The sequence below is a fragment of the Anolis sagrei genome, chromosome 6 (genome assembly GCF_037176765.1).
Source record: "Anolis sagrei isolate rAnoSag1 chromosome 6, rAnoSag1.mat, whole genome shotgun sequence".
In the NCBI taxonomy this organism is placed as follows: Eukaryota; Metazoa; Chordata; class Lepidosauria; order Squamata; family Dactyloidae; genus Anolis; species Anolis sagrei.
This window is the reverse complement of record NC_090026.1, coordinates 22560104-22579465: the sequence shown is the minus strand read 5'-3', so window position 1 is coordinate 22579465 and position 19362 is coordinate 22560104. Positions and strand designations below refer to the sequence as shown.

At 41.8% G+C, this 19362-nt stretch overlaps 1 protein-coding gene across 5 annotated transcripts in view; it reads left to right on the top strand.

Annotated features, from left to right (window-relative positions):
• Positions 1-15599, top strand: part of LOC132777956 (protein kinase C and casein kinase substrate in neurons protein 3-like) — a 43544-nt gene extending 27945 nt beyond the window's left edge. For all 5 annotated transcript variants that reach the window (XM_060780525.2, XM_060780524.2, XM_060780528.2 and 2 more), the window contains 5 exons: positions 364-539; positions 1181-1301; positions 1985-2082; positions 11367-11461; positions 14107-15599. In XM_060780525.2, the coding sequence (XP_060636508.2) occupies positions 364-539; positions 1181-1301; positions 1985-2082; positions 11367-11461; positions 14107-14222 (606 nt within the window). In that variant the 3' untranslated portion in view covers positions 14223-15599. The remainder of the gene's footprint in view (positions 1-363; positions 540-1180; positions 1302-1984; positions 2083-11366; positions 11462-14106) is intronic.
• The last annotated feature ends 3763 nt before the right edge of the window (positions 15600-19362 follow it).

The window sequence follows — 19362 nt, the reverse complement described above, 5'->3', positions numbered from 1 at the left end:
TCACACCACTCCTTTGTGCTGCTTTATTTTCACAAGGTTAGCTGATTTCAGGTGCTCTCTACTGCACCATCACTGCATTTGTATTTTAAGAGTGTCATTTATGGCACTATTAATGGCACCATTATGGAGGGGGAAAAGAAAGGGGCCTGAGGCTGTTAGGAATTGTGGGAGTTGAAATCCAAAACACCTGGATGTGCAAAGTTTGCCCATGCCTGCTCTAATGGATTTGTTTCCGATCTAACTTTCCAAATGTGGTGGAAACCCAGTATGAAGGATAAGGTTTAGCATGTTCTTCAAGGGTCATATTCCAGACAGCGGTGGAGGACTATTGAGCACACGACTCTTCTTGGCCCCTTTTTCTAGGTGCGTGAGCGCTATGAGAAGGCACTGCAAGAGCTGGATCGCTGCAGCCCTCGATACATGGAGGAAATGGAGTCGGTCTTTGAGCAGGGACAATCACTGGAGCAAAGGCGCATTGTGTTCCTCAAGGGAGCTTTCCTCTCCCTGCACCGGCGCCTCGATGTCACTGCTGACACCAGGTACAAGAAAGGGTTGACTGGGTTCTAAAAGAGGTCTGTGGATGTGACAGGGTAGCTAGCCATCTACATTTGTGGATTTAACTTTTGAGGATTTGATTATTTAATTAATATGTTCTGTCCAGGAATCTCTTACCTACTTTGCACACTTAGCCAGCAAAGTTCTCCCAGGGCCCTTCCAGGCAGTCCCTATATCCCAGGATCTGATCCTAGGTTTTTTGTTTATCCCAGATTATCTGGCAGTGTGCACTCATATAATCCAGTTTCAAGCAGAAAACTTGCAATCAGATCCTGGGATATAGGTCCTGTCTGGAAGGGCCCGCATTGTCTGACATTGAGCTTAAGAGGGCGCTTTGGAGGGTTTAGGGTTCTTTGAATGCCAACTATAGAATCATAGAGTTGGAAAAGATCTCATGGGCCATCCAGTCCAACCTCCTGGCAAGAAGCAAGAAAATTGCATTCAAAGCACGCCCAACAGATGGCCATCCAGCCTCTGTTTAAAAGCCTCCAAAGAAGGAGCCTCCGCCACACTCCAGGGCAGAGAGTTCTACTGCTGAACAGCTCTCACAGTCAGGAAGTTCTTCCTAACATTCACATGGAATTTCCAAAGGCCTGTTCCTATTCATTTTTGTACTTCCATTCAGCATCCAAGCTGTTTATAGTGACTTGCACCAAGCCATTGAGGACATAAACGACCAAGATGACCTGAAATGGTGGCGTAATCGACACGGACCGGGGATGTCCATGAATTGGCCACAGTTTGAGGTAGGAACCTTTACTTCCTTAGTGATGATACAAGACTATTGTCAAAACTGCCATATCAGTCTGGGACTGGCTGCTTCGGTTCTCTGACATAAAGAAGAGAGGTTGGAGAGAGGGGAGGGGGAGGCTGGGAACAGTTGGGGAAGATAGTGTAAATGAGACATCTATTTCGTGAAACTACAGTTAATAGACTGTGAGCACCATGTTTGCCCACTGGGGGGCGGATGGGAGTTGGGGCTGATATATACAGCAGGTCTGAGCAGGAAACTTTAGAACTGTCTTTTATAGGGATGGTCGACATAAGGAAATAAACACTTGTCTCCAGCATTTTATTGTTGTGAGTTGATTTTAACTCCAAGATCTTCCAGAGTCTGAGAGGTACTCTATATATTTTCAGAAGACAACACAAGAGACACTCTCATCTATTAGTGGCAATTTCCATCAGAGTTTGGTAGACTTAACGGCAGTAGGAAAACTGACTCTACTCCTTTTTTTGCCATTTGCTCAATTAGGCAATGCTCCTCTTGCCTTGAGTCTGACAGTTCTCTTATTGGCTTCCGGTCTCCTGAAAGGGCATGTGCTACCAATAAATACTGAGCCATTTTAGATGAGCTTTGACTGAAGTTAAACTTTGTGGGTTGCTGTTCTCTCTTCTCTATTATTCTCACCCTATGCTGCCCTTTCAGAGTTGGTCTCCTGATCAAGAACGGCCACAGGTGAAAATCAAGAAACCGAAAGAACCCGAGAAAGCAACACTCCGCAGCATCACTCCCTCCCAAAGCAGGTAAGTTCCCCTTCCTAACAGGTAAATAATCAGGCTGTGAACTGGGCAGCGATGGGGAGAGGGCAATTGTAAATTCGGGAGGAGAAAGGCCTGTCAAATAATAATTATGCTCACATTGAGTAGAAGGGGAAAATGACTATGTTCTGGTTTCTATATAGGATTGTATCATACTGTACCCTTTTATATTTTGTGTATTACCTGTATGAACGTGTACAATTGTATATTGTATATTGTACAATTGTATATACCTAACGTAAAACAGCATAAAACAGCATAAAACAAGGGAAGATATAGATGCAAAATCAACTAACGTCAAGTTAATACCAGTATACCTATTTATATGTCACTTTCTTGAGTTGTCGGGTTCTAAGGTATGTTAAGACTTCATTTCATAATAATAATAATCATTATAATAACAACTTTATTTTTATACCCCCGCCTCCATCTCCCTGAAGGGACTCAGGGCGGCTTACATGGGGCCAAGCCCAATCATAGCATATAAAATATAACGATAACGTAAAACAGCCTAAAACAACATTATAACAACTATATAACAAACAACATAAGCAACAACCCAGGACATAACTTTAGAAAGCGTGACAGTGAGGATTTTATCTACACTTTACATATCCTTATAAGGATTCTTTACAGAATGGGGAAATTGATGGAATCTGAGTTTAGGAAAATTATCGCATATGCAAAGACTGACCGTTGTCCTGTCCATGGACCTAACCAGAAAATCATATAATTACTTAGTGGCTGAATTCACATTCTTTACCAGTAAACTGGTTGAAACCAGAGAGAATATTTTTTTCAAAGAGCCTTAAACTCGGGTTGTATAGTATATTCAAAGGGATAGCATAGGATCCAATCAAGTTGTTGATCAGAGTGTTAAATGCTCTGAAAACACTAGGGGGCAGTGTTGAGCTACTGGTCAGATATGGAAAGAGTGGAATTGCTCTTCACTCTTGGGTGATTTGACATTAGGACAGCACTTTGTTGCAAAATCTTTTAATACTACTGTACTTTTAAAAAATCCAAATAAAATTAGTGTTGATGAGTATGAAGTACTGTTACATGTTTGTGACAAATTACTGACAAATTATCTTTTACTTGTTTTAAAGCATACTTTGTTACTTTTTTTAATGGACAAAATGACTACAAATGGCCTTTTCCCAGATATTTTGAAGAAACATTATGAATTCATTCCCAAATCCAGTGCTATCAATAATAGTTGCATTAGTATCCAAAGTTTAGGAGAGTGGCAAAATTGAGAGGGGGAGAGATTATTTATTTATTATTTAAAGCATTTATATTTAGCCCTTCTCACCCTGAAGAGGACTCAGGGCAGAGCACAACATATAAAGAGAAAACATTCAATGCCGGGACATCTGTCTGAACCTATCTCCCTCTATGAACCGCTACAGAGTTTAACATCATCTGGGGAGGCCCTGCTCTCGGTCCTGCTTCCCTTGTAGGCACTATTAGTAGATACGAGAGACGGAGCCTTCTCAGTGGACCCAAGGCAGCTCACATATGTTATTCAATTATATTTTCTTTTATTCACAAATATACAGGTAGAATGTAAGTGCAGACACAATTGAACCACTGCAACATGCAGTTCATATGTACTTGCCTCCCTTTGCCCTGTTCCAAAGATATAAGAAGGGCCACTTAAATTAGTTTACAGTTAGTGTGATAAGGAGTCATAATTTTGCCAGGCTAGTATGACACATTGACTTGGGGAAATTCAAGGGCCTGTCCCCATTCACCAATTGAACCCACTGATTGACTTTAAAGCAATCTCTCTCTCTCTGTCTCTCTCTCTGTCTCTCTCTCTGGCCCCATTTATGCTGGCATATAATGTAGTGAAAACTCATATAATGCAGTTCTAAACTGCATCATATGGCAGTGTAGATGAGACCTTAACCTCACCGAGTTGTTGTCAGGATAAATCAGGAAGGCATTGCACTCTGGACCTGAAAACACCTATAACCACCTCATCGCACAAGAGTTCAGGAATATAAGCAAACAGTTTATTGCAAAAACATATAAAAAGCATTTAAAATCTGGAATAAGAAAGGAAGATAAAATCCAAAAAGGTTTAGCAACAGATGATAACCAAACAATAATCCAAAGGTCTCATAAAGTTCCAAAGGTGACAAAATCCAGGAGCAATCATGAATCACAAATACATAATAAGTCCACAATCAGGAAGGCATAATTAATAAAACTTGAACAGGAGTACATGAACAGGAACATAGAAAACTTCTAGGATATATAACATCCAAACTCAAGCTTGACTTGAATCAGGAACAAGAGAACTCAGGCTTAGCTTCTCACTCTAACACAGCGTTGCCTGAACTAACCTTAAAGTAAGCAACTTATTATTTAATAGACACCCATGAAATCATTCTGTTTCCTGTGAATTTCCTTCACAACTTTCCCACATAATCTATTTTCGGTGTTGATTTGTAAACAAAGACTTTTGTTGATTTCCATAGCTGCAGGTAGGTTCCCATGGGAATCCTCCTTATCACTCAGCTCTTCACCCAATTCCTTTTCTGCTTTTGCTACTTCTGACCCCTGAATATTCTTGAGGCCCTGCACCCTCCAAGCTGGTTTTCTCACAGAGAGAATCATTTCCCAGGCCTGAGAGCCCATCACTTTGTGTCACAGGAAAGCTCTCAATCCTCTATAAATCACCCCGTTTAAACCATCAGCCAGCAAGAGGAAGAGGATGACTTTGGCCCCAGTGAATGAAAGACAAAATAGAAGTGCAAAAAAATAGTTGTAAAAGGAGCATAACTCACAGTTTTGTCAAAGCACTTAAAATGATGCCTCCTTGGTGACTTTCAAAGCCATATCCTCCAATATTTCACAGATGGAAATCAGGAGATATGTGTCCAGGTAACATCAGAGTGAGAAACACACAAGCCAAAAGAGACTTTGCTTTTGCTTTAACCTACTGGGAAGGGCAAGATTACTTTTACTATTCTCCCCGGTTGAGTTATACAAGTGCAAATGTTGGCACTTTAAACTTAGAGCTTATTCAGAAAGTGCACAGAAAGGTGCTTACAACTGAACATTAAGAAAACAAAAATAATAACTACAAATCAGTTACATAACATTGGAGCTGACAATGAAGGCATTGAATCCATCAAGGTTTTCCATACCTTGGCGCAGTCATTAATCAGTATGGAGTCAAGAAGCCAAGAGAGAAATTAGGACTGGGAAGGGCAGCTGTGAAGGAACTAGGCAAAATCCTGGAGTGTAAAGATATATCATTGAATCCTATTCCATCATATTTCCAATTTTCATGTATGGTTGTGAAAGCTTGACAAAAAATCAACAACTGAAATGTGATGCTGGAGAAGAGTTCAGTGGACACTATGGACTGCTGAAAAGACAAACAAATGGGTCCCAGAACTAATCAAGCCCGAACTCTCCATAGAAGCCAAGATGACACAAGTGTCTTTAGTTTGTCCACACCATGAGAAGAAATGACTCACTAGAAAAAATAATGCTTGGAAAGGTGGAAGGCAAGGCAGGAAAAGAGGAAGACCGCATTCCAGATGGATAGACTCAACCAAAGAAGCTACAGTTGCCCTGAGTTGGCAAGACCTGAAGATAGGGTGACTTGAGCTAGATCTACACTGCCATATGCAGATTGGAAATACATTATATGGTCAGTGTAGACCAGGCATGGGCAAACTTGGGCCCTCCAGGTGTTTTGGACTTCAACTCAGCTTAAGCGGCTGGAGGGGAAAAGGAAAGGGCCTGAGGTTGTTAGGAATTGTGGAAGTTGAAGTCCAAAACACCTGGAGGGCTCATGTTTAGCCATGCCTGGTCTATAGTATGCATTATATGGCTCTACACCAGTGTTTCTCAACCTGAGGGTCGTGGCCCTTGAGACGGTCGCAAGGGGGTGTCAGAGGGGTCACCAAAGACCATCAGAAAACATAGTGTTTTCTAGGTTCTTGTGGGTTTTTTCGGGCTATAGGGCCATGTTCTAGAGTCATTTCTCCTGATGCATTTCTCCATGCCTCTAGAACATGGCCCTATAGCCCGAAAAAACCCACAAGAACCTAGTGATTCCAGCCATGAAAGCCTTCAACAATATAGTGTTTTCTGTTGGTCATGGGGGTTCTATGTGGGAAGTTTGGCCCAATTCTCTCGTTGCTAGGGTTCAAAATGCTCTTTGATTGTAGGTGAACTATAAATCCCAACAACTACAACTCCCAATTGTCGAGGTCTATTTTCCTCGAACCCCACTATTGTTCACATTTGGGCATATTGAAGATTCTTGCCAAGTTTGGTCCGGATCCATAATTGTTTGAGTCCACAGTGCTCTCTAGATGTAGGGAACTACAGATCCCAAACTCAAGGTCAATACTCACCAAACCCTTTCAGTATTTTCTGTTGTGCCAAGTTTGCTTCAATTCCATCATTGGTGGGGTTCAGAATGCTCTTTGATTGTAGGTGAACTATAAATTCCAGCAACTACAACTCCCAATTGTCAAGGTCTATTTCCCCCAAACTCCACATTTGGGCATATTGCAGATTTGTGCCAAGTTTGGTGCAGATCCATCATTGTTTGAGTCCACATTGTTCTCTGGATGTAGGTGAACTACAACCCCAAAACTCAAGGCCAATGGCCACCAAACTCTTCCAGTATTTTCTGTTGGCCATGGGTGTTCTGTGTGTCTAGTTTGGTTCGCTTCCATCATTGGTGGAGTTCAGAATTCTTTTTGATTGTAGGCGAACTATAAATCCCAGCAACTACAACTCCCAAATGACAAAATCAGTCCCCTGCCCAACTCCACCAGTATTCAAATTTGGGCGTATTGGGTATTTGAGCCAAATTTGCTCCAGTGAATGAAAATACATCCTTTATACCAGATATTTACATTGCAATTCATAACAGTAGCAAAATTACAGTTATGAAGTAGCAACGAAAATAATTTTATGGTTGGGGTTCACCACAACATGAGGAACTGTATTAAGGGGTTGTAGCATTAGGAAGGTTAAGAAACACTGGTCTACACTGACCACATAACTGGATTCATAAGGTCACTATAAGTCGAAGTCTACCTGCCTGCAATTAATAGCATCTACAATTTATCTAGATATGGGAAAAGGTCTGGATAGAAGTAATTTTCCACTTCTTTTTATCTTGATTTTACCTGCATATTCAGGGTTTTCTATCCAAACTCTTTCATGAAATATCCTGGGTTTTCTTTACTCACTCCCCTACCCTGGCTATGATTTTTCTGATCCGATCTAGACTCAGGCAATGTTTCCGAAATTGCCTTTCATCGATTTCCACTGAGACCTTTTTAATTATAATTCAGGAGTCATCGTCAGAGTGTTAAAGTGCCTGAGCAATATTACACTAGTTAAGCATTGGGATCATTTTTCTTTTATTGCCAGCATTCCTCTTTCCTTTGCTTGATCTTTACTGGCTCTGCTGTCCTGGGAACAGTTGCTATGTTTCTTGGCAATGACCATATTCAGTTATTCACCATCTCCGGGATAAGACAAACACACCGCTATGGAGAGGTGCATTTCATTTTGGGAAATACTGGTTTAATTTAATCTGGCATGAAGTGGGATAATAAAAACTTCCAGTAAGTGCTGGGAGGTCCATGGAAATACTTGCAAATGGGGCAAACATTTATTTCGCTATCTCCTCCGGGGAGGGAAAATCTGGAAAGAGAAGGAACAAGTTTCCCCTTCCTTCTTCCATTGCCTCTATATTTCTCAGTTTCTTTCAAACACAAGGCACATCAAATAGAATGGGTAAGCCAGGAACTTTCTAGCTTTTTCAGTCTGTCTGGTTTTTGGAAAGGAATGACCATTTTAGAGATCATAACCTTTTGGGAATCCATAGCCTTTTGGAAGGGTGACCCTTTTGGAGATTAATTAATTATAATTCATTATAATTATATATTTATACTAGCCGTCCCCGTCCACACTTTACTGTGGCCCACTCTGGTGGTCGTGGGGGTTCTGTGTGGGAGGTTTGGCACAATTCTATTGTTGGTGGGGTTCAGAATGCTCTGTGATTGTAGGCGAACTATAAATCCCAGCAACTACAACACCTAAATATCAAGATTCTATTTTCCCCAAACTCCACCAGTGTTCACATTTGGGCATATTGAGTATTCGTGTAAAGTTTGGTCCAGATCCATCATTGTTTGAGTCCACAGTGATCTCTGAATGTAGGTGAACTGCAACTCTAAAACCCACCAAACTCTTTCAGTATTTTCTGTTGGTCATGGGAGAACTGTGTGCCAAGTTTGGTTTAATTCCATCGTTGCTGGGGTTCAGAATGTTCTTTGATTGCAGGTGAACTATAAATCCCAGCAACGACAACTCTCAAATGACAAAATCAATTTTTTGAGCGAAGGACATACATTGGATTGTTAGGTGTCTTATGTCCAAATTTGGTGTCAATTCGTCCAGTGGTTTTTGAGTTCTATTAATCCCACAAACGAATATTACATTTTTATTTATATAGATTACATGTAATATTACTAATAATATTACAATATAATGCTATAGTACAATCTAGTAATATTTAATACTAATATTGGCCTAATATATTTTGTGTGTGTGTGTGTGTGTGTGTGTGTGTATCTTGTGAGCTGCTCTGAGTCCCCTTTGGGGTGAGAAGGGCGGCATATAAATGCCATAAATAAATAAATAAATGGCATGCACACTTTTTGGAATAATCATAACCTTTTGTAAAGTATGATCTTCCTGAGAAGAGTTAAATACTCGTTTGAGTGAATCTTCTCCTTAGTGGTAAATATCCACTAGTATTAAAGCAAGGTGGAATAAGCTTCTCAGTTGTTAGACTGATATACCTGGTCATCTCTCTGAACTGTTAGGAACAAAGATATGCCAATGCACAAAATAAATAACAGATTTTCAGAAGTGTTATTTCAGTTGCCCCCCAAAAAATCTACTCCCCATAAAATATATTGCTTTTAAATCATGCTCTCAAGAAACCAAAAATAGGTAGTCTTTGTGGCATAATGTAAAATAAACCACGTCTGACCAGTCCACGCACTGTCTTGCCAGAGAAAGAAAATATGCCACGCAGATGATCAATAAAGAACAAGTCGTTTACTCTTCGTAATTCAGAACAACATATGTACAGTTGTTTGAACAGTTGTATTTACTCATACAATGTCCTTTTAGAGAGATCCTTTCTGTGTCCATGAGACTTTCCTTCAGCAACCAGAAACAAATCAGGGCCTGAAATGTGGGAGTTAAAGTCCAAAACACCTGGAGGGCCAAAGTTTGCCCATGCCTGCTATAGAGTCATGCAAGAGGACCTAGAAAATACTGAGAGAGAACACCTTTGTGGTCATCACTAGGACCTCCATTGCGACCCTGTGGTCAACTTCCTGTGGAGGCATGCCATAGAATTATCTGGAGGACCTAGAAAACCCCCATATCCACAGAAACATGACCCATGAATAAATGAAACCACGGGTAACATTTCTGCAGATATGAGGGTTGTTCTCTATCAGGAGAAAAGGTCTCATGGGGCAAGTCCCAAGAGCTAAATATAGGACCAGAAATTCAAAACACCATCAGAATACCACCGAGATGTCATGAGTCAGGAGGTGTGATCATCTTGGGAGGCCGAGATGGACCAGATTGACGTCCCAGGGAAGACGGGTTTGGTCCATGCCTCATGTTCTCCATCCTGTCCTAGAGAAACAATGTGACTAGGAGTTTTGTTTGTTTATTTTGGAAATTGCACAGAGAATTACCTGATGACTAGTTATGCTTCCATGAATACCTGAGTCTCCCTTTTTGTAATGTGGCTCTAAAGTCATCAAATGGGCCTCATATCTCTTTGCTTAACCACGACAGCATGTCATGCTATGGGGACTGCTAAACTCTTTTGGATTGAGAAAAATCCCAACTTCTCAGCCATTTCCTTTCTCAGCTCCTATTCGGTTTTCAAGCTGTAATATTAAAGGCATCTGCCTGAAAGCAGAATTCCAATTGCATATTAATTTCAAAGACAAAAAGGATGCTTTTCTCTGTAATCCAAACAATGTATCGGTTCTCATCGTTTGGCAAAATCTTAAAGGATGAATATAGCAAAATACAAAATCCACAAAAGAGCGATGCAGTTATTGGCCAAGAAAAACACACACACAAAAATCCCTAGAGCTTCAATGGCATCTTCCTCACCCCCCCCCCCCCCATTCCTGGGTTGTTGTAGTTTTTTTGAGCTGTATAGCTATGTTCTAGAAGCATTCTCTCCTGACATTTCACAACCTCACAACCTCTGAGGATGCTTGCCACAGATGCAGGTGAAACGTCAGGAGAGAATGCTTCTAGAACATGGCCATACAGCCCGAAAAACCTACAACAACCCTGTGATTCTGGCCATGAAAGCCTTCGGCAATACAACAACATTCCTACCTGAGGGAATCCTTTGTTGGGAGGTGTTGGCTGGCCCTAATTGTTTTCTGTCTGGAATTCCCCTGTTTTTTGAGTGTTGCTCTTTTGAGTGTTGAACCCAGTTTGCAATAAGTGAAGTAAGTTGGGAACAAAGAGGCAAAGAAGGAGGACAGAGAAAGCAGCTGAAATAATGAGATGGCAGAGGATTAATAGAGGCCATTCAGGAGATTTCACTTCACTTTATGTCTCTGTGATAACTCAATTTTGAAAATTTTGACTTGTGGAAACAAGGATTGGTGAAAAGGCTTCAGTTGAGACACCTTTGTGGCGTAATGATAAAATAAACCACGTGTAGTTCACATCTGATCAGCCCACACACTGCCTTGCCAAAGAAAGAAAATATGCCATGCAGATGAACAGTAGAGAACAAGTAGTTTACTCTCCATAGTTCAGAACAACATATGTACAGTGTGATTAGTTTTATGAAAGAATTAATATGGTCTTTTTTCTGTCTTTGTCAGCAGCTCATAAAACGAGAGTACAGTCTGTCTCTCTCTGCTTCACTCTGCTTCTCTTCAAGCCTGAAAAATGTAACAGTAACTAAAAGTCCCAGGCTCAGCTTCATGCATCTTATTTTATAGTTGACACACACACTAACTGATTTCTTGCATGCTCCAATAACGTTTTCCCCATGATAACTCTTCCAGGAGTGAATTTTCCTTCCAAGGGGTAGATTTTTCTCACTTTTTCTTGTCTCACCCCCATTCTTAACTAGGAGTCCTTTGTAAGTCAGATGTTTGTAACTCAGGGACTGCCTGTATTTCTGCTTACGTTCCCATCTCTTTCCGCAGTGCAAAGCCAGCCCCTGCGCCAGTCTCGGGACAGAGGGTCCGTGCTGTGTATGACTATGCTGGCCAAGAAGCGGATGAACTGAGTTTTAAGGCAGGTGAGTGTCAACCTAGAGGCTCCCAGCTCCATTTCATCCTTCCCTACAAGTCAGCATTATTTTCTGGCAGAGTGCAGGACACAGGGAAAAATTGTTCCAACTTTTGCTGGAAGTCCTCCTCAGCTGAATTTTCTCCCTCTTCTTTTACTCCACGACGCACGTATATTTAATCATTTCCAGTAAGAGGCAACTCTTAGTTGGAGTTTTGGCTTCCCCTAAAGCAGAAGCAAATAACAGGTGGCTATCCAGATGTTTTGGACTACAGCTCCCATATTCCCTTAGCATTAGCCACGCTACATTAAGGTAATAGGAGTGTCAGGCCAAATCATTACTTACTTAGGCAATCACTTTTAGTCTGAGGATGATGGTCCTCCAAGTGTAGTGTCTTGGCAGTGGGTCCGTAGGTAGCTGTGGAACCCTATTCTTGACCCGCATGTTCTCCTGCAGTGAGGACATTGGTTTCCAGGTGGAAGGTGGTTCCAGTTAGGGTTGGCTTGATGCTCCTTCCTTTGGGCATGTTTCTCCCTTTTGCCCTCCATTCATGCCTCTTTGAATTCTGCAGCACTGCTGGTCACAGCTGACCTCCAATTAGAGCACTCAAGGGCCAGGGCTTCCTAGTTCTTGGTGTCTATGCCACAGTTTTAAAGGTTGGTTTTAAGCCCATCTTTAAATCTTTTTTCCTGACCAGAAAATGAAGATGAGACCTTTGGTTCTTTTGTGTGGTTATATAATGCTTATTTGTTTAGTATTAATTATTTAATGCTGTTACATAATATGATGTATTATTTGCTTTGCATACAAGTATACAAGTTGAACACTAGGGAAGGCAAGTAGCTTATATGCGCTTGCTGGGCAGCGATTCTTTGGACAACAAATCCCAGAGACCATTGCAATCCAGCAGAAGGATTCTGGAAACTGAAGTGCTAAAAGTAACTTTCTCAAACTTTCAACCCTACATTAGATCTCAGCTGTTTTCCATGAAACTCTCAGTCTTTTGCCCATCGATTTCAAAACTTTATTTCTGTCCATCTACTTCAAAATTATCTCTTTACACTTCCATGTTCTCTCCCCTTTGTCTCATTAGTTCAGCGTGTGTTTCACTTTCCCAAAGCTCCGATGGCTAACACTCATGAGAGATTTTCCATTGAGAAAGCCAACCACTCTCCGCAATCCATGAACAAGCATTCTCAGTAATAAGGGATTAGCTAGCCAGCAATCATGGCTATTATTATATAGGACAGTACTCATATGAATATTAAGTGCACCTCTATCCGTAATGCTTGATGATTTGTTATTGTGTGTCTTCAAGTTGTTTCGGACTTATTGCATAAAGTTAATATTGCAGGATTTTGGGGGCAAGGTGTGCTTTCTTCTGAGACTGAAAGGGTGTGATTTTGCCCAAGGTTCCCCAGTGGCTTAAGCAGCTGAGGGGGAAAAGGAAGGGGCCTGAGGCTGTTAGGAATTGTGGGAGTTGAAGTCCAAAACACCTGGAGGGCCCAAGTTTCCCCATGCCTGATCTAAAGCTTGTGAATATTTTTAAAAGAAATTCCCAAAAGAAAACCTTTATTTTACCATTTTATAAAGAGGACACTATTTTACCACACCATTGTATATTGTGGGATTTGAGTATCCATGGATTTTGATATCTGGGGTGGCTGTTGGAACCAAATCCCCAACAGATATCAAGGATTCACTGTATTACTTTTTGTAATGACAGCACTCGGAAACACCCAACCTGCAGACACCATAGTCCAAAAAGTAACATTTCCAAGCATTATGGCTGATCTCCAACTACTTGCTATTTTTTGCTCTTTTATGTTATTACCAATGTTTGTGAGTCTCTTTCCTCATAGTTCAGCATTTCTCAACCTAGGGGTCAAGACCCCTGGGAGAGTCATGAGTGGGTGTCAGAGGGGTTGCCAAAGATAATCAGAAAACAGTATTTTCTGTTGATCATGTGAGTTCTGTGTGGGAAGTCTGGCCCAATTCTATCCTTGGTGGAGTTCAGAGTGCTCTTTGATTATAGGTGAACTGTAAATCCCAGCAACTACAACTCCCAATTGTCAAGGTTTATTTTCCCCAGACTCACCCAGTGTCCACATTTGGGCATATTGAGGATTTGTGCCAAGTTTGATCCAGATCCATCATTGTTTGAGTCCACAGTGCTCTTTGGATGTAGATGAACTGCAACTCCAAAACTCAAGATCAATGCCCACCAAACCCTTCTAGTATTTTCTGTTGGTCACGGGAGTTCTTGTATGCCAAGTTTGGTTGAATCCATCGTTGGTGGAATTCAGAATGTTCTTTGATTGTAGATTAACTACATATCCCAACAACTCCAACTCCCAAATGACAAAATGAACCCCACCTCAACCCCACCAGTATTCAAATTTGGGTGTTTCAGGTATTTGTGCCAAATTTGGGGCAATGAATGAAAGTACGTCCTGCATATCAGATATTTACGTTATGATGCATAACAGTAGAAAAATTAGAGTTATGAAGTAGCAATGAAAATAATGTTATGGTTGGGGGTCACCACGACATGAGGAACTGTGTTAAGGGGTCACGGCATTAGAAAGATTGAGAAACACTGGTCTTAGTTGCTGTATTGATGGCCTTTCTTCCTCCTCTGTTTTCCATCTCAGGTGAACTGCTTTCCAAGCTGGAAGATGAAGATGAGCAAGGGTGGTGCAAGGGGGTGACCGACAGCGGACGGGTGGGGCTCTACCCTGCCAACTACGTAGAGCCCATACAGGCTTAGCTGATAGAAATTACAGCTTATTGAGGCAGGGGAGACCAGGGAAGGGGGTCACATGCACCCCTACACCAGTGTTAGGGTTACATTTCTTCCGCTCTTCTAAGATCCCAACATGCAAACACAGAACGGTGCAACTTTCAGCTTCCTCAGAGACTTTGCAGATAAGCACACAGCTTTGTAGTCCTTACGGATGACTTAGTGTTGACCTTGAAAATGTTATAGGCCAGGCTATCGAAATCTCAGAAGCCAAGGGTGGGTTGGTATGTGGGACCGAATGACACATTGGGTGGGTGTGGGTGCAGCCTGTGGGTTCTGCACAGCTTCTCCGCCTCCCCCGCACCCATTCGTTAACGAGCTGCAGAATAAATTATGCAAAGCAAGTGAATTGATGCTGCATTTGCATAATATATTCGGAGGAAGGCAGCATTTGGGGGAGTATTGGGCAATAGAGAGTATTTGGAGTGGGTAGTCAGAAACAACCCTGGGCAAAACATTGCCCGGCAAATGCGCCTGAGCATAACACGGGAGTTGTAATCGGACACATACATCCGGTCTGATTTACACACCATGTGCTGGCAATCTCATCCACGCCTACACAGTTGCAGATACCAGCACTCCCTCTCCTTGTGTTTGTGACACACACTCACAGACGTACGCAAGGTGCCTTTTAAAAAGATCTTATTTGTGTGAAACACCCTGCCCTGAAGGCTTGCCAGCAGCGCCCTTGGAAAAACCCTAACGCAATAAGCATCCAAGAGAAACTGAAAAGCTGAACAAGAAAGATGTCTCATATGGGAAATGTTCTTTAGAGAGCCTGAGACAGTTCCCAAAATATCACCCACACACATAGGTTGCAAAGGGCAACATTTAATTTATGTGCGGTGTTGCCCATTTGGTGTTTCAGACGTGGTAACTCACCTTTATTGGTTCTGGCCACCACATAAATTGCAAATATTGTGCTGATCATCCTCTTTCCTCCTCGATTTCCAATTTCCTCCATAGGTATACACAATTTGGGGATAGCGACATCCAAGAGATAACCACTTTATAACAATTTGTTGCTGACTCCACCTGAAAAAAGTGTGAAAGTGATGGGGAAAAAAGTAGGTGACGAGGAGTGCTTTAAGAATGAACATGAGTTAAAATAAGGCTGAGGTGTTTTAGTTCCTCTGGATATTTTAGCAAATAATAAATACATAAGCGTAGCAGTGATTTCTATGCTTTCTTGTTTCTAGTTTATATGGCTGTGAAGTGAACCTTGAGTATCTCTGGGCAGTGCCTATTGGAAAGCAAAGAAATGGTGCATGAGCCTAGGATTTTATTCCCAGTTTTGTTTATGTGTCCATTCTAATGCTGACAATAAAATCAGTTTTTTGAGCAGTCGTGCTCAATTGTCAAAATTTAATTAATCCCAAGTTCAGGGTGCCTGCTCAGCAATGCTGCATTTCCTGTTGTTGTTGTTGTTGTTGTTGTTATGATTATGTTTATTTATACTCTGCTTTTCTCTCTATGAGGAGACTCAAAGCGGCTTACATTAAAAGCAATTTAATATCTACAAATATACAAACATTAAAGCAGAATTAAATATTGACGGTATTAAATAATTCACAGGGGTTTTTTGTTGTGTCAGGAGTGACTTGAGAAACTGCGAATCGCTTCTGGCATGAGAGAATTGGCCATCTGCAAGGACATTGCCCAGGGGACGTCTGGATGTTTTACCATCTTGTGGGAGGTTTCTCTCATGTCGCCACATGAGAAGCTGGAGCTGACAGATGGGAGCTCACCCTGCTCCCCGGATTTGAACCGTCGACCTTTCAGTCAGCAGTTCTGCTGGCACCGGGGGCTCCAGTTAAAATCCATAAAACCTCCTTTTACTTATTTGGACTACAATTCCCAGCAAACCTCAACCAGCTTGTCCATTCGGGTAGCATTAGGTCTATCTAGATCCCCTGAGGTTTCTGGGCCAAATCCTGAAACCTAGTGACTGCCCTGGTGATTATTTTATGTGTTGTGTGGTAGATACCAACCACAGTTGCTTGCACCACAATTCAAACACCACAATTACAGAAAGTGTTTGGAAATTAAGACCTAAATTCTTAACCAAAAGAGTTGTTGTTAGAGCAAGGCGAAATGCAAGCATCAATCCTACACTGGCTTGAAAACAGTACATGAACTTTAAAGGAATTATATGTTCACAGTCTGTTTCAGATTTAAGTTCGAACATTAAGAGAATTAGATATTTACAATCTGTCCAAACTTTAAATATGTTATATGATCACAAACTGTTCCAGATTTAAGTCCAAACTTTAAGGGAAGCATTGGCAGGACGCTTCAGATTTAAGTCCGAACCTTAAAGGACTTTCATGTTCACAATCTACTTCGTATTTAAATCCGAAATTTAAATGTTGACAGTTTAAGTGAAGTCCGAACTGTAAAGGAGTTTCACATGAAAGGGATTTAGGAGTCTTAGTAGACCACAAACTGAACATTTATTTATTTACTACATTCATATCCTGTCCTTCTCACACCAAATGGGACTCACTCAGCGTGGCCTTTCAGATAGGCAGCAACTGGATGCCGTAAACATACATACAGTAAAATAAACAATTACATTAAAACCAATAAATTAAAACAAATCAATATTAAAACCAATTATTAAAATCACACCGTCCAAAATAATGATCCGAGATTCCATTTGTCATTTCTATATTCCTATCCTCATATTGCACTAAAACTTGCTATCCAAAAGTTTGGTCCCATAACCGCATTTTTACTTTCTTACTGAAGGTAAAAAGGGAGGGGGCTGCTCTAATTTCACTGGTGAAGGAGTTCCATAGGAGAGGAGCCACCACTGAGAAAGATCTTCCCTCATCCCCACCAGTCGCATCTGCAAAGGAGGTGGGACTGAAAGCAGGACCTCTCCAGAAGATTGTAACTGTGATGGTTCATAGAGAGATATATGTTTGGTCAGATAAACTGGGCCGGAACCGTTTAGGACTTTATAGGCTAAAGCCCACACTTTGAATTGTGCTCAGTAGCAAGTTGGCAGCCAGTAGAGCTGACATAACAGGGGGGTTGTGTGCTCCCTGTATCCTCCCCCAGTGAGAAATCTGGCTGTCGCCCATTGGACCACTGGAAGCTTCTGAACAGTCTTCAAAGGTAACCCCATGTGGCATGTAGAGAACATTGCAGTAGTCTATTTGGGATGTAACAAGAGCATGGACCACTGTGACCAAGTCTGGTTTCTCAAAGTACAGGTGCAACTGGTGCACAAGTTTTGATTGTGCAAAAGTTCCCCTGGCCACCACAGAGACCTGGGGTTCTAGCCTCTGCAATGAATCCAGGATCACTCCCAAGCTGCGAACCTGTGCATTCAGGGGGAGTGTAACCCCATCCAACACAGACAGTAACCCTATGCCCTGTTCAGCCTTTCAGCTGACCAGGAGTGCCTCTGTCTTGTCTGGATTCAATTTCATTGTATTTGCCCTCATCCAGACCGTCATAGATGCCAAGCACTGGTTCAGGACCTGGACAGCCTCCTTAGTAGCAGGTGGAAAGGGGTTTCAGAGTTGGACATCATCTGCGTATAGAGAACATCAAGAGTGTGATGCAGTTGCTTAAAAGGCCAATGCGGTTCTAGGCTGCATCAATACTAGTGTCTAGATTGAGTGAAGTCATAGTCCCTCTCTACTCTGCTTTGCTCAGACCTCACCTGGAACAACCCTGTGTCCTGTTCTGGACACCACAATTCAAGAAAGATATTGACTAGCTAGAACATGTCCAGAGAAGTGTGACGAAAATGGACAAATGTTGGAAGCCAGGTCCCATGAGGGAGCTTAGGGAACTGGGAATGTTTACCTTGGAGATACCCATGTTTAAATAGCCAAAAGGATGTCACATTGAGGAGGGGGCAAGTTTGTTTTCTGCTGCTGTAGGGGCCGCAGTGGCGCAGCAGGCTAAACCGCTAAGGTGCAGAATTTGCTGACTGAAAGATTGGTGGTTCGAATCTGGGGAGTGGGATGAGCTCCCACTGTTAGCCCCAGCTTCTGCCGACCTAGCAGTTCAAAAACATGCAGATGTGAGCAGATCAATTGGTACTGCTTTGATGGGAAGGTAATGGTGCTCCATGCAGTCATTCTGGCCACATGACCTTGGAGGCATCTGCGGACAATGCTGGCTCTTTTGCTTAGACATGGAGATGAGCACCACCTCACAGACTCGGACTCAACTAGACTTAATGTCAAGGGGAAACCTTTACCTTTACTAGGGACTTGGACATGAAGCAAGGGATTAAAATTGCAGGAAAAGAAATACAGCCTAAATATTAGGAAAAACTTATTGACAGGAAGGGCTGTTTGGCAGTGGACTATGTGGCCTTGGGGCATGGTCTTCTCTGAAGGTTTTCAAGCAGAGGTTGGATGGCCATCTGTCGGGAATGCTTTGATTAGGTGTGTGTGTATTACTGGATGGCCCTTAGGTCTCTTTCAACTCCAAGATTCTATTTAATGCTGCCTGGCACCACTTTTATTGCCATAGTCCAATGCTATGGAATCCTGGGAATTGTAGTTTTATCAGGTCTTTAGTCTTTTGCCTCATCAAACTACAACTCCTATGATTCCACAGCATTGAGCCATGACAATGAAAGTATTGGGGAACTGCATTCATTCTAGTGAATAAAGAGATGGAATAAAGAACAGTTAAGCATGCTTGCTCAACAGAAGGTTGATGCAAAGCAGAGTGGAAGGTGAGCCCTGACCCAGCAACAAAGAGGGGAAAAGACAACCAGTGACATAAATACATAACCACATACACACCCTAGAGCTAGCAACAAATAATTAAGTGTTGTAGCTCCATAAATTGAGCTGGAGATTTGCATATTTCCACTTGGAGTTGGGACACCCTAAAAACTGGGGAACTTGAACCCTAATCTCCCACCTGGAGGTGACCTATGAAAATGATGCTCGAGCATTATGAGATCTAATATAGTTCCAGAAAAAAAAACGGTTCTTCAAATCTCTAATTTTCAAATCCTATTTCAGTTTTGATCCATGTCAATTGCCATTCAAGGATCTGCCTCAGCTTGAAAAGCATCTCAGTATAAATAGGCACAAAGAATGCCGTTCTCAAGCAAGAGAATATCTAG